Below are 15514 nucleotides of genomic sequence, written 5' to 3' on the forward strand. Positions count from 1 at the left end.
TGCCATAAAGAGGCGGGTCTTGGTTTCCCTCTTGCTGAAATGCAGCTAGCTCCGATTTCACACCTCAACCTGCCAAAAATAGGCAAAATAAAGACAAGTTTTAGCTTGGCAGCTATTGCAGTCATTTAGTAAAGCAGTTGCTGAAGCTGAAGCAGCATCCCAGCCTGCCAGCCCACGCAAGAAGTGTTCTGGCTTCCTAGAAACACTGTCACTGTCTTGGTTTTCTGTTTCATTTCTGAAGTTTCACTGAGGAACTACCGTCAGTTACATTTTGGTGGTGCCCTTCAAACAAACGCTGTTGTGGACTAAAATAGGAGGTCCAGACAAATATCAAACAGGCTATGCAACGGGAATGCTATGTTCCCAAGTGATTCATTCATCCCTTATTTAATAATTTAGGAGCTGACATAACTATTAGTTGAACAAATCTTCACATTGATTCAAGTGATGTTTCTGCTCGGTCCTTAAAGTAGTTTTAGCTGTCAGATTTTCTGTGGGAGTAATCCCAACCGGAAAAGGGAAGTGTACCTCCCCAGCTAATTCTGCCACCGATTTCAGTGGTGTTACTCCACAACCTGCCTGCGATACCCCAGGATTCATCCTGCTACAGTCAGAGTCAGATTGTCCTGTCCTTGGGCACTTCGCTGGACGACGCACGAACACGCTGCCCAGTTGTGATGTACCAATAGCACGCGCAGCCGCTGCCCGCGGCCATCGGCAAAGCGGCCCTGCGACGTGCCGTGGTGTGAAAGGCCCTTGGCAGGCTGCAGCCCTCCGTTGGGAGCTGCGGTACCGGGGTGGGGCAGCGATATCAGGGTGGGGCACCGTGTCACCCTGGGTGTCGCTTTGGAGTCAGCTGGAAGATCACTACTGCCAGCTGTGAGACAGAAGCGTTATCTCCACCGAGGGCAGAGCTGCTTTGGCCATGAATATTCAGCGCTCTTGAGCGGTGTCTCTGTGAGGAAGCCCCACTGCTCCACCCAGCCTTTCCCCCAGCTCGGGCGACGGAGGGCTCGCAGTTAGTGTTTGCTATAAAATGTTTGCAGTCAACTCATTTCTGACTAACACCGGCATTATTTGCCATCGCATTAAAACGCGGTCAGTCACTGCAGAACGCCCACTGGCTAGTCTGAGCGCCGTGCTTCCTGGTACTAGCAGACGGCGGATGGACCAGCTTTTTGTGCATTGATGTTAGCAGCTTTCTGGGAGGAGGTTGCCCCAGCTAGAGAGAGATGGGCTTCAGGTGTGGTACAGGGCCGCTGGTCCTGCTACTAGGAATTCATCTAGCTGCCTGGTTGACATGTCCTGCTCAGAAACTCATGGTTGAAGGTTCACCAGGCTTGGAGGCAGCAGTTCCCCCTGCACAGGGTCAGGCTGTCAGGGACCGGTGGGGTATTTTTTGACTTACTGCACAGCAGGGACATTTCACAGAATCACAGAATCCCAGACTGGCAGGGGCTGGAAGGGCCCTCTGGAGCTCATCCCGTCCCACCCCCTGCTTGGGCAGGCACACCCAGAGTGGGGGGCACAGCACCGCGTCGAGGCAGGGTGTGAATGACCCCAGGGCAGCCTGTTCCACTGCTCTGTCACCCACAGAGGGAAGGAGTTTTTTCTCATCTTTAAGCATAACTTCCTGCATTCCAACTTGTGCCCGTTGCCCCTGTCATTGGGCACCACTGAAAAGACTCTGGCCCCAAGACCAGACTTCCCAGGTTTTCATGTTTCCTGTTTCATGACCTTCCTCTCCCTCTCTCCTCCTCCCTGCTCTCTTTGTGGTGTATTACAGTTGATCATCAGCAAAGCCCAAGTTTGTTACAGGACAATGAGAAGGGTTCCGATGCGGCATCTCTTCTGGCGGGTGAAGTATGGGACATTTTTAACCTGTTTCCAGCCTCTGTTGCACTGACGGCAGCTCCAAGATTGAGCGAATTTCCTTTCCGAGGTGCAATGTGGATTCTCACAGGCGAGGCAGAGAAACCAGCGAGGGAGGCTGAAACCAAAAGAGAAATGTTTTACGTTGGCATCTGGAACTCCCCGACCCAGATCCCTGTTCGGTGGAGCCGAGCAGAGCTCTGCCACGGTGCATGGACCCCGTCCGCCCTCATTGCCAGGTCCGGCACAGCTCTGTGCCAGCGCTCGGTGTCAAGGCCAGCGGAGGTTCAGCACCAGGTGAAAGCTGCTCCTTCACCCCAGCTCCAGGAAATCCTGTTGTGCGTGACCGACATGTGGAAAGGAAAGTGCAATTGACCCTTACCCTGGCGTCTAGGTGGCGGCTGTCATATCATCATCAATGGCTTTATTGGAAGTTGTACACACAGCTGTCGCCTCCCGTGACCTCTGCTCCACACAAGACTCTGTCACTGTGCAAGACAGCTGTCTGTCTGTCTGTCAGTGGCACGTAGTCTGGGTATTGCCCTCCTACAGGTGCCATTTGAGGCATCCCTTTACTCATGGTGCCCTGGGGCTGATCTGCCCCTGCCTCTACCCCTTCCCTCTCCTCTGCCCCATGCCCAGCCCCACTCCTCGCGCCCAACACAAGGGCAAAGTGAATCACGGCCCTGCGCCCGCCCTCACCCGGGGTGACAGGATTCCCGAAACGCGTGCCATGAGCGCAGAGATCCCAGGAGACGCTGACACACAATGAGCCACTGCCTGGCAGCGCCGGCGGGTGCCGGGGCAGGCGAGCGGGCCAGCACGCGTCTCCCACATCCGTGGGTTTGGCGTTCGGTGTCCCTGCCTCCGTGAGCGGGAGCGGAGGGACCTGCCTCACAGACACCCCATCCCTGTGTCTGCTCTGGGCGGCAGGGGCTCTGCCGAAGCAGGGATTGTTTTTAAAGCACACATCATGAGCAAGCATTAGTCAACAGCTCTCTGTAGTCACTTCCTTCTCACACATGGCTATAAAGGGCCAGATCGTGCCTCCAGTGGATTTCAAGCAAAGCCGCGGCTCAGGGAGCAGCAAATCCCTTGTCAGCAGTGCCAAGCCACACGTGTCATCTATTGGGAAGAAGTTACTTCAGTCGACAGCTTCCCGTGGGCCCGGCTGCACCAAGGGCTGCTGAGGGCTGGAGACTTCGTACGCCACATGGATGAGAGCAATTCTGCCCCACGTTCCGCTTGCTTATTCCCACCCATGCAGCGAATCCTGCTCTGGAAGGTGCCGGTGACCCTGGAGCAGTCCCTGTCCTCCCCCCACACACTGCCACCCCGACGGGGAGCTTCTGCCCTCACAGAGATACCTGCGGGGAAGAGCTGGCTGCAAAAAAAACACCCTGTGGACATTTTGGATGGACCTTATTCCCTGCAAAGAGCTTTGCAAAAGGCTGGAGCTGTTCGTCCCGATTCCCAGTGGGGCATCCATGCCCCCTCCGGGGGTGCCGGCCGTCTGCACGGTCCTGCCTTCCTCTCGAGTTGTAATCAGTGAGGTGAAGCAGCAAGTAAATAAACATGCAAACGAGCGCGAGGTTCGAAGGCAGGTACTCCCTGCCGCCCTCGCCGGGCTCCGAACAATGAGGTCCTTTGCTGCCAGCTGAAAAAAAAAACCCACCCCACAAAGCTTCCAAGCTGCTCATGGAAAGTCAGTGAAGCAATTACGTTAATGACTATGAATGGGGCTAAAAACAATCTTGGATGAAAATGAGTGAGGGGCCGAATGAAGCGACCGATTCATAGCCCAGCTCCCACATCCAGGAATATTTCCAGTAAGCAAAGGCCTTGTTTTAGGGACTGTCTCATCCCCCATTTGTGCTTGGTGGGACTCTATTTCCACTCTGCTGGGTCCGGTGTCTCATCAAAATGCCTTCATAAATGGAGCAAACAAGGGCTGTATATGGCAGGGAAACAGTCAATTAACACGATCCGAGTTCTTTTAGGGGCAGAGTTAATCAAGCATTCAGCGTTTTGTCATTCTTGTCTTTCTTTCCTGGGAAAATCCTATTAGTATAAAATCACTTAATTGGGCACTTCAAAGAGCTGATGGGAAAACAGCCTTCGCTGGGATATAAACGCCATTCAGCCAAACACTGGGTTCATTTAGACTTTTGCTGGAGCTTGAGTGTTTCATTAAGAGCCTTCACGTTTCCCACTTAAAAGAAAAAAGCTTGTTAGTAGAGATAATAAAAACTCGGAGATTTGAATCTCGCTGAAGAGGGTTTTTACTGCCTGAATACGCAGGGCTTTGTTTCGGGGCTTTGTCCCCAGCGGAGCCTCTTACACCTCTAGTGAGTGCCTGTCAATCTGCTTTCCTGAGACGAGCGATTTCACACCTGCCCGGGCTGTTCTTGCGAGTAAAGGCTGCTCGAGGAGGGAAGGAGTCACCCCCGTGCCCCTGAGAGGTGGGTGACAGCCCTGGTCTGACCTTTGTGGGGTAGGATGGTGCGTTTGGCAGGACTGAGCCCCAAGGCCCCTGTGCTCATCCCCGCTCTCCGTGCTGGGGTGGAGGTCCTGTGTTAGTCCTTCCGTTCTCAGGTTATTTCCCTGGGCAGAAATTCAGGTTTTTGAAGAGCTTACATTTATCCCACCTTGAAAAATAACATGGCGTGTCCTGATCTGTCATTGCCAGCTCCATCCCCAAAGTCCTGAAGGATGCCCATCTGCCCAACTCTTTGCTGTTTCTTCCCTTCCGTTGGTTGATCTAACAGGAATATTACATTTTCCCCTCCAAAAAAAAACACTTCACGTGCACCTTTGACCACCAAATTTCCAAACCTGCCCTGCTGCTGGGGAGGGCTGGGTGAGGAACCGCGCAGATCACTTTGTTTCTGTGGTTGGCGCTGGCAGGTCTCTGTCTGGGCAGGTCAACCATGTATTAATGACATTTTATACTCAGCCTTTGTAAAATTCTTACACATAGGTGTTCGTGTGCATTTAAAACTGTTGTTATGAGCATGGGTTGGACCTCAGTATGTGATTCCCATGGAACACGCTGAGATCCTTCCTTGGCGCAACGTTTGGCTCTTCACTTGGGGCTCAGGGTTACTTTACGTGGCTCCACGAAGCCGCGTTTCCCCATTCTCCTCCTCACCCAAGGTTGGGCCATTCAAACCCTCATTTCTTCACCCAGCTGAAACCGTTCCCCCGCCCTGTGCTGAAGCTCCCACCCGCCTCCCCTTGGCCTTTGGGGTGCTGCTCCCCATGTCCCCGGAGAGGGAACTTGGTGTCAGAGGCGATGTGCCCAGGCACGTTCCCCTGATGAAACCCCGGCCGTGCCGGCGCTGAGGATGGGCTGAGTCACGCGCCGACTCTGCCTGCCGTGAATAATGTGTTTGCATCCATGTCTGCTGTGGCTTCTTCTCCCGCTGAGTCTGCGGGACCCACCTGGGGAGATCTGCCAGGAGGGAAACGCTGCCGCGGGCTCCCCGGCCGAGGCAGCGACTGCCGCTCGGTATCGAGGCGCCCCTGGCGCTGGGAAGAGCATTACTTTGAAGGCTATGAAATATGCAGTCATTTAATATATTCCTTTTGCTTCCAGGCGCTAGGATGGGCTTTTCAAGGAAATTACAAGGGCGGATTCTCCCACGATCACGCCCCTCCTGGGTGGGGGTTCGGGACTCCCCTCGGGGAGGGCGAGCCTGGGATGGGAGAGGTGACAGCTCCGATGGGGTGGCCATAAATGATGATGAGGAAACACCCCATCTGCCCTCGGCGCTGCTCCTGGTCCCCGGCCCCGCGCCTCAGACCAGCTCCTACTACGTGTTGTTGGGGTTGAGTCACCTTTGGGATTTTTTTTTTAAAGTTCCTGTACTGCCTTCTGTATTAATCACACTTTTTTTTTTTCCCCTTTTCTCTGGCGGTGCCACTGCAGACTTGACCGTGGACTCTCTGACCCAGACCCTGACGCCATTCCTCTCCCCACTTCCCATTTCCAGTAACCCACTTCACTGAGGTCTCCTCCGATGCCGCCACCGCCGCCCAGCTGGAGCTCCCCGGCTCCCGGCGTGGGGGCACGAAGAAGGGGAGCAAGAGCGGAGTCTGCAACAGCCAGAAACCTGCCCCCAGCCCAGCCAAACTCCCGCCCCACCAAAAAATCACAGAGATAATTACAGAGTTACTTTCCTAAGGGAAAATCTACACCCAATTTATTTTCTGGCTGGTTTTGCCCTGTGTAACTGGGGAGATTCGCATCAGCCAGGCTGGTCGGTTATCTCGCATCACTTCGCTTTTTTAATCCCTCGCTCTTGCATCAGTGGTTGTTGGATTTCACTGGGGGTTGTGCAAGCGAGGCCACTCCTTCCTCTGCCACTTCAGGTGCTAATTTAAAAAGCTGCTGGTTTTGATGGTGCCGTTGTTCCTTTTTGTGTATTCAGGAGGGCTTTGATGAAAAAAAAAAGAGCTGGTTTAAGCAGTGAGCATCCTCTCGGTAAATGCTGCTTCATCTGAGAGTCCCAGCTCGCAGCGGGAGGCTGCGCTGACCGGGGAGGATGCCCACGGTGCGGCGTCTGGGAAGGCGTTGGGCTTCCCTTTGGTGCTGATCGCATCTTCCTCGCATCCAGAGGGAGCGAACCAACGAACTGCAGCTGGAGCGGAGCTGGCGCTCGGCGAGTAAACGATCCGCTACTGCACAGCGTCGCATCGAGCCCTCCGCAGTGCGGCTCTGAAAGCTGCTCTTTGCAACCGGGAGCAAAAATCACTCCCACGTGGAAACAGCAGCGACAGCTTCCCTGCGAGGGGAGGCTGTTCCAGCTCGCCCCCTCCTCTCCCTGCATGGTACGAACGGAAGAACAGGCAGAATTCAGGAGCATCCCCAGCTTTGCCAGGGTGGATTTTCCACAGTGTGTGATATTAATTTAGGATGCTTTCACATTCCCCACCCTCCTTTCACCTTTCCTGCCCATCCCACCGTGCCCATCCAGGGGCAGCCGAGGGGTCGAGCGGCCGATGACGACCCAAACAGAAGCACCTTGGCCCGGCCCAGCGCCGTGGAGCGGGGACTGGCCATGGCAAAGGCTGCTGCGGCGCGTGGCAGCCTCCAGCCAAACATGTCCAAACACATTCTCCAGCTGCTCGGGCTGGGAAATGCACGGGGTGTTTTGCACACCAAGGGTCCTGCTCAGCACCCCAGCACCTGCTGGCTCCAGGGGCCTCACGGGGTGCCTGGCGCTCCCAAGGGACCGCTTTATTGTGGTCTTTGTCACTTGGAAGCGTGCTGTCACCTTCCTGTGCCCCACCCATGCACATCCTGCATTTGCACCCGTGCTGCCCAAATCGTGGTGTCCGAGGCACCTGGGCAGCTTATGCCATGCTGGGAGGGTGCTGCAGAACATGGCGCCCCTTGCACTGGGGTAGGCTGACGCCGTGGGCATCAGCTCGCATGCCGTGGGGCAGAGAGGGACCCACTGAGCCCGCTCCTGCCGCAGCACAGCGCGTAGGTGCCCTCTGGCCTTGCAGTTTAACCCCGGCAGAGGCTGCCCTGGGTTCAGACCTTTCCTGCCTGTGGACTTGGATGCCTTTTCCAGATAAGCCACAGATCCCTCCAAATCCTTCGCGCAGGTTCCTGCAGGACATGCACGGACTTGTTCCTCCTCCTCATCCCTGCCCTGGTGGCTGCAGGACTCGGACCGGCAGATCCATCCCGAAACGCTTTTCTCCAGCCGCAGCCGGGTGCTGGGGGGCTCAGTTGCCAGAGCAGAGCCAGGCCTGCGGGGAGAAAATCTGGCAGGAGAGGCCCGCGGCAGCCTGCGTTGCCTGGGGTGGGGTGGGGCAGTGGCTGGGGACCAGGGGAGCATCACCCCGGCGTGGCTCAGAGGTGGGCACCCCGAGGGCAGGAGAGAGTCACCCCTTAATCCATTATCCCTCTTTCCAACTGGAATCCTCCTGCATGGGGGACCCGGTGGGCAGGATAGCCTGGGTGGAGTGGGGAGCACCCCCTGTCCAGCCAGCTAAGGCTCCACTGCCTGAGGCCTCTGCGTCTCCTGATGGGGAGGGGACACCCCTGCATCCCCTGACGGGGGTCCCCCCACATCCCGCTAGGAAGAAGGCCCCTGTGCCCCCTGATGGGGGGGTCTCTGCATCCCCTATGGGGGGAGGGTGTTCCTGCACCCCGTAGGAAGGGGGTCCCTGTGTCCCCCGGTGGGGGTTCTCCACACCCCACTAGGAAGGGGGTCCCTGTATCCCCTGATGGGGGGCTCCCCGCACCCTCTAAGGAAGGGCGTCCCTGTATCCCCCGATGTTGGGGTCCCCGCACCCCCTAGGAAGGGTGTCCCCGCCCCGGGGTCCCGGCACGCCGCACTCCCCGCTGGCACCGCGCTCACTCACGGGAATGGGGACCGGGATGGGGGCGGGGGGCCCGGAGGACGCGGGCCCGAGGCGGCGGCCCCGGGGGCCGGTCCGGTGCCGGGGCGGGGGCGGGGCGGGGGCGGGAGGGAAATCCCGGGCGCCTCGGGGAGCAGCGGCGAGGCCCCGCCCCGCCCCGGTATAAAACGCTGCGAGACGCGACCGGCACCGGCCGCCGGGAGTCGCGACGCGACGGTGAGTGCGGCGGTGCCGGTGCGGCCCCGCGGGGGCGGCCGGTGGCTCCGGCCCGGCCCGGGGGGTGTCGCCGGGGGGCTGTCACCGGCAGGGGGGCGCCGGTGCCCGGCCCGGCTCGGGGGAGCGGGGGAAGCGCCGGAGCGGGCGGCGGCTCCGTCCCGGTGGCCGCGTCCCCGGGGCGGCGGAGGGAGGGAGCGGGGCCGGTGGCGGGGCTGGGGGTGGTTGGGCCCGGAGGGGTGGGCGGTGGGGACCCCCCGGAGCCGCCGCCCACCCCCACCTCGGGCGGGCGCGGAGCCCCGGGCCGGGCTGCGCTCGCCCCCCGGCGGCGGCGGGGCGCGGTGCGGGGCGCGGCCGGGCAGCCCCGCTGCGGAGCATCCCTGCGTGTCCGCCGGCCCGCGGGGCTGGGCGGGGGCGGCCGGGACCCGCACACCCGCCCCCTGAGGGCTCCGCAATACCCCCCGCGGCCGAAGAGCCCCATCGGTGTCATGAGTGGGGCGTCCTCTGCGCCTTCCTCCGGGGAGGCACCTGGCGCGGGGTCACGTTGGCTGCTGGCTCCATCCACCCCCGGGTGTGGGTGCTCCCAGCCCCTCCTGCTCCCTAAAGCCTTCTCCCAACTGGTGTAACTGGTCCTGGGTGTCACAGGTGCCTGTGGGGCTGGCAAGGGGGTGTGTGTGTCCCTGGGAGTGCTTTCATCTCCCAGCCCGGCTGGGCGAGGTTTTAATGCAACCGTGCACCTGCATCACCTCTTTGGCCAAGTTTGGGGTTCTCCAGCTGGGTTGCAGGAAACGTTGAAGCTCTTGCTTTGTGGAGGCTGCTAAAGCAGCACCAGCCCTATGGGAGGGGACGGTGACCTGGCCCTTGTCCTTCCCTATTCGGTGGCTCCAGCAATCTGCAATCATGAGTCAGGGCGAAGCTGTTATCTCAAGGTGTAGTGCTCTGGGGTGGCACCTGGGCCGTGGCGGTGGCCCGGGAATGGGGAGATCAGCGCCTGACGTAGGGAGGGCTGGAGGGTGTCTGGTCAGGTTGTCGAAACATGTCCCCAGCCCGCTACCTGCCAGGGCTTGCCTGGACATGCTGGGACTTGCCTCGCAGTGAGGTCACCCTGTTTATGTGCTCTGACTGCCAGGAGATAGGAAGCTGGATTTCTATTTTTACTTGGGGGTGCTCAGTCTGGGCTGGGAGCAGGGCTGGGAGGCGGGTCGGGGTGGCCCCGGGGAGGGACCATGGCCCCACCGGCCCCCGCGCTGGAGGTTCTCCAGCTGCCCGCTGGCACGCTGTGCCGGTGGCGTGCCTGGTTATGTGGCACAGGCGATCCGGAGGGGCTGGGGGTGTGAACTGGAGCAGATCTTTTCCCTGCAGGAGGTTGAGCGCCCCATCCCTGGGGATGTTTGAGTGTGGGGGGCCCAAGCCTGGGTGTCTGTTGTGGTCCTGGCTTTGGGGGTCCCAGGCTGGGTGGGCAATGACAAAGCTGTCTTGCACACGGGGATTTTGTTTCTGTGAATCTGGTTTTTTATTAAAGCAGATTTAATGAGCACAGCTATCCAAGTGGAATCAAACCTTAGCTCCGAAAGCCATCAAATCCTTTGCTCTGATAATGAGGTTCCTTATAACTGCGGGTGGCACGAGGGATCCATTAGCCCCACACATGTGTAGGGGGGAGAACTGCTCAGAAGGCAAGGCTTTGCCGCTTACTGTGAAGGTCAAGGCTTTTGGCATCGATTTGAAAACAAACAAACAGGGTCTTGTCTCTCGTTACCCAACAACCTCTTGCAGATAGAGTGTGCTTAACAAAGTGGTCAAGCTTGTGGCATGTTGCTTAAAAGCCTGCCTTGCCACTGGGCCTGGGTGCTTGCGATGAAGAAACTGGTCAGAAAAACATCCTGTTGCTTCACTTGCCCATGCGCCAGCTTGCCTCGTGCCCGCATGGAAGCGGGTATGCAGCGGGGTTGGGGATGGAGCCGGTGGCAGCGCTGAGGTGCCGGATGCTCTGCCCTGGTAGGGCTTTACCTGCTGGAGGAGGAACGGGGAACGTCAACATTTGCACCATCCCCATCCTTCTGCATCACACCAGGCTGCGTTTGACTTCAGTCATGCTCAAGGCTCTGCCCAAGACGCCACTAAAATCCCTCATTGCAGAGCCCCACCCAGCTTGTCCCGCCTTGGCTACTGCCTGCTTTGCCCTGGTAGCAAATGTGCCAGCCCTTGCGCTGGCTCGTGGCTTGCCCAACAGCCCGGTAACTTGCTCTGCTTTCCTCCCAGCCACCACGATGTCCGTGTCTCAAAGCACGGCCAGGCAGGTGCCATGCAGCAGCAAGGTGTGCAGGAACCTCTTTGGCCCCGTGGACCACCACCAGCTCCAGAATGATGTTGAGGACCTGTTGAGGCAACACCTGGAAGAAGCTCAGCAGCGCTGGAACTTCAACTTTGAGACGGAGACTCCCTTGGAAGGACAATTCAAGTGGGAGAGAGTCTTCCCGGATGAGCAGCTGACCCAGGAGGTCCACAGCCTGGCCAAGGTCACTGGCAGTGAGAGCAGGAGCTCCTTGGCCCACAAGGTCCCGCCTAAGGACCATCTTGGAAGGATTTGCCCCGAGGGGTCTCAGCAGAGCTCGGTGGTTTGCAGGCCTGGTTCCCCACAGAGCCTGAAACGTGGGCAGACCACCATCAAAGGTGAGTGCTGGAGGCTCGGTGTCACTCCTTGAGTGCTTGGTGGCATTGCTGGTATTGTGGCTTTTCTGGTAGAGACAGATGGAGGGGACTTGGGTGCAAGAGCTCTGCCTGGCTCCTGGGCGTGGGGAGTGGACCACCCTTCATGCATCTCTCCCAGGAGAGCAGAGCCCATCTTCCAAGGGGAAAAGGCTGCAGACTGGGTGCCTCTTTGTTGCTGGGGTTTGGGCAGGGGGCTCATATCAGGCTTGTGGGTCTTATAGCTGAAGATGCCCCAAAATAGATCATCACCCTCAGTTCCCATGGTGTGAGCCTGTCCTCTGAGATCGAGGGCTGGGGTGGAAGCGCAGGTGGGACCAAACAGAAGAGATGGTGGAGACCTACGAGCTCTTCTCCCCAGGAACTCATGGCTTTGGGTGGGTGGCTCTAAAGCGGAGTCCACCTGGGCTGGGTTTTGGGCTGCTTCCCTGGTGACACCTCCCTCTTCCTGCCCCACTGCTCCTGATGGGCTGGAGGCACTTTCCAACCCTCTCTTTCTGCCTTCTAGACTTCTACAGCTCCAAGCGGAGGTTCGTCCCTGACAAGCCCAAGCCGTGACCTGGCGGTGCTCGGCTCCTCTGCCATCGGGGAGAGCTGCCGATGCTGCCGTGGCTCTTTTCCCCTACCCTGTACTGTGTAAGCTGTCTGTATGAAGAAACGTAGAGTCTGTAGTTCCCTATTTATAATTAGCTCTGGGGTCCTGAGGGACCTTCACTGTGTGCAATGTATAGGAGTAGCCCATGTTGAGGCTTGTGGCCCCACGGAGGGGGATGGAGGAGGACTGAAACAGGCCTGGTGGGACCAAGGCATCGCCCTGCCTGCAGAGAAGAAAGTGTCTTCTGCCCTGTGTTGATGGGGCCAAGCTTTGTCCTTGTACCATCCTGCTGTCTAGCTGTGGTCCTTCCCCTGCATGGTGGCTGACCATGGGGGACACTTGTGTCCCAGCCACCTGGTGGCACCAGATGTCATTAAGAAAGCATCACTGATGTGGATCATAGAGCCCTGGGACAGCCTGGCCCTGAGGACACCCCAGTTGCTGGCACGTGGTCGTGGCCCTCTTCCCAGCAGGATGGACACAGCAGCAGCAAGACCTCATCCATGTGTGGAAGTGGGGTCACACAGGTCCCACAGCTGCTTGGGAGAGGAAACCCTGTTCCCCAGATAGCCCTTTCTTTGGGTGACTCACAAGTGCTGTCACCGGTCAAGATGGGCTGTAGGTGGTGACAAACCCACTGGAGGTCCCCAGCGCTGAGCTCATTGTGGGACCAACACTGCCGGGGAAGCTTGGGAGTCCCTGGACTCCGCTGACCCAAACCCCCCCTTCCTTACCTTGCTGTTGGCTTGTTGGGTGGTGCTGTTTGCCCTTGTTCCTGCCTCCAACACTGACACCAGGCTGGGGAGCTGCCTGCTCTGGCCACGTTGGACTGCTCTAGGAAGGAAGGAGTCCTGCTCACCAGCAAGGATGACACTGAAAGATGAAATTGTAGCTTTTTTTTTTTCCTGGACTCTTTCTCCTTTGGGGCTGGGGGGAGAGAGGTCCCTCACCTGACTCTGCAGAGCAGGGGCTTTGGCTGCCTCAGGGAACAAGGGATGTCCTGGAGCAAAGGCCGCTTGGTCCCAGTGTGGAAGGATGAGTCCCTGCTCTTGAAGGACTCAACACTGTCAGGTTTCAGCACTTTCATGGGGTTCATCTCCTGCTCTGCTGGATTTGGACTCTGGAAACTGGTGCAAGATGGTCCCAGGCAGAAAAGCGACAGCCGACCTCCTGCCTTGCACCATGATGCACTTTGCTGTTGGTGAAGCTGGCAACCTCCCAGCACTAAATGTTTATTTATATTAAAAAAAAAAAATGCTGTTAAGTCTGGGGGGGGAAGAGGGAATACCTATTTGTCTATAAATGTTAACTCTGAATAAACACTTGTCTGTGTAAGGGAATTGGTGTCTCTGGGTTAATGGAGGTAACTGTGCTGGGAGCAGGGTCTGGCTGTGGGGAAGAGGATGCTGGGGCTGGGTCCCTGCCTGGCTCAGGGGGCTTGGGGGTCACTCTGGGGGTGCAGCCCTGAGCTCGGGGCTGGCTGGGAGTGGGGGTGGCTGCAGCACAAACCCAGCTGTGCTTTCTACCCAGCGGGCTGCGGGAAGGGGCTGTCGCAGCTCTGGGTGACTCCTCTGCAGCCTGAAACAGCAAAGCAGGGGGATGGGAGCTGCGCAAGGGCTGAGGGGCAAAGCCTCGCCACAGCCCCTGTGCTTAGCTGTGCTTCCCTTAGGGCAGCTGTCTGCTGTGGTCCCAGGTGCAGGACTGGTGCTGCCACCATATCCCCAGCAGAAGCTGCTGCCCCCTGTGCAGGGGGTCACCGTTGGGACCCCTGTGTGAATGTAGGCTCCTCTGCTGCCCACATCACTTCCCCCTTTCCCACTGTGACCCCTACTCCTAACCCCCAGCGCGCTACCTTGGGCAGGTGGCCATTAGCCATGGGCAAGCTGGTCATGTCCCCCTTCCTCCTTTAAAGGGGTGCCAGGTGCCCAGGCCAATGAGGGTGACCCATGTTGTGGGACAGGGACATATCAGAGCATGTTCTGGCACTGCTGGTGAAAACATACAGCACCGAGTCCCACGTGGGACTGAGACTGGAGCTGCTGGATGCCAGGGCTGAGGTCCCCTGGGAGTCAGGGATGCCTCCGCCATCAGCGGCTTCCTCCGAGGGCTGTGCAAGACTTCTCTGTGGCCTGTGAGTTCAAATTTGGTTAATGTGACAAATGACCGGATTTGCAGCGGATCCAGCTGAAAGTAGTTTTGATCGTAACAACCTTGTTGTGTCATCGTTCAGCTGAGGATCCCTAGAGCATCTGCCTGTCCCCATAGCATTGGGTGACACCCACGCACACCGATGCCCCTTGAAATGCTTGCAGAGCACAATCATGCAGTCTTTTAGCTGCTGCTGAGTCAAGTCCTACAGATTTAGCACTTTTAATCTTTCCCCTTACGTCAGTCCTTCCAGCCCCCTTGGCCGCTGCCAGCTGCTCCCCTCTGTTGTCACCTCCCATTTGTCAGGAGCAGTGGCGATGGAGGAAGCAAGAAATAAATCAGCACATACTCCCTCAGCCCTGTTTGTGGGGCTCTGAGGGCAGCCAGGGCCCGGTGCTGCTGTGCGAGAGGCAGTCTGGCACCCGGGCTTGAGCTTTGCTCCCCCCTGGGAGAACCTGGTCCTGCACCGCCTCTTCCAGGCAGGGGAGGAGAGTGTCCCCTCCCAGTTTTGGGGACACAAAATAGTGATGGCTTTCCAGCAGCTGAGGAATGGATGGAAACCTTGCACTTTCAGCCCAGGTTGTGTTTTGCTGCTCTCCTATCCCAGCCTGGCCTCAGCACAGGGCGAGGATGCCCAGGTTCAAACTCCCACAACAGCGGAGTGGGGCTGGGAGGAGGGTCAGGCGCTTCCCCTCCTTTCCCCACGCTGTTCAATCCCCTTTCACCGAGACCTGCCTGGCATCTCCTCAGGCCTGGAAAGGGCTGTTGCTGCTGTGGGGCTGGATGGTACCCTCCTGTGGCTGGCACTAACCCTGGCACAGGCTGCCAGCAGGACTCTGCAGCTGGAGTCTTGGTGGGCAGAGGGTGTGAATCAGTGACCTCTCCCAGGGATATTTAGGGTTTCCCCCCCCCCACAAAAAGCATCCTCAGGGAAAGCAAAGCCAAAATTCACTCTTTGTGCAGCAGCAAACAGCCCTGGGCGTTGCGAGAAGCGGTGATAAACACGAGCTCAGAGGTGGTTTTTGCAAGATGAGTACCCGAGCCTGGCCGTGGGGTTGCTTCAGCCTGGGGTAACAGGCACCAGCTTTGCTCAGGGAGCAGAGAAGAAGCAGCTGAGCCTTGAATTGCCCTGCAGATGCCCAAATGGAGAGGTTGCACCTGAGCCGGCTGCTGCTTCGTTAGGTTAAACGGCAAACGAGCAGGGCTGGGCTGTGACTGGGTGGGTGTGATGGGGCAGGGCACCTGCGCAGCCGGTTCCCAGCAAGTGATTTAACCAGCTCAGATGGGAAGAGTTGGGTAGGGCACCAGCCCCCACCCCACAGCCCCTGCCCTGGGAGGCAGTGCATGTTAATTCTAGTTATAACCTAAAGATAATAGTTTTTTTACCCCTTGCTTGAGATCTTTTCCCATTTTGCAGTTAAAGTGAAGCAAGAATGCACACGATCCATCCAATTCTCCTGTCCCCTTGTAAACCAGAGTGGATGCGGATCACAGGTGGTCAGTGCGTTTGGTGCTGGCTTCAAAGCTGACTTAAAAATTCAGGCAGGAGCCTTGAAAAAAAACATCAGTAGGAGCAGCACAGCAGGGGAGCTCTGCAAA

General features: G+C 58.1%; 1 protein-coding gene across 1 annotated transcript; it reads left to right on the top strand.

Moving 5' to 3' along the window:
• Window positions 1–8404: 8404 nt before the first annotated feature.
• On the top strand, window positions 8405–13107 carry CDKN1A (cyclin dependent kinase inhibitor 1A). Its single transcript, XM_075115601.1, has 3 exons — window positions 8405–8466; window positions 10726–11136; window positions 11681–13107. The coding sequence occupies exons 2-3, from the start codon at window positions 10734–10736 to the stop codon at window positions 11728–11730; spliced, it is 453 nt and encodes a 150-aa protein (XP_074971702.1). The 5' UTR covers window positions 8405–8466; window positions 10726–10733; the 3' UTR covers window positions 11731–13107.
• Window positions 13108–15514: the final 2407 nt, after the last annotated feature.

The sequence above is a fragment of the Phalacrocorax aristotelis genome, chromosome 21 (assembly GCF_949628215.1).
Source record: "Phalacrocorax aristotelis chromosome 21, bGulAri2.1, whole genome shotgun sequence".
NCBI classification, from domain to species: Eukaryota; Metazoa; Chordata; class Aves; order Suliformes; family Phalacrocoracidae; genus Phalacrocorax; species Phalacrocorax aristotelis.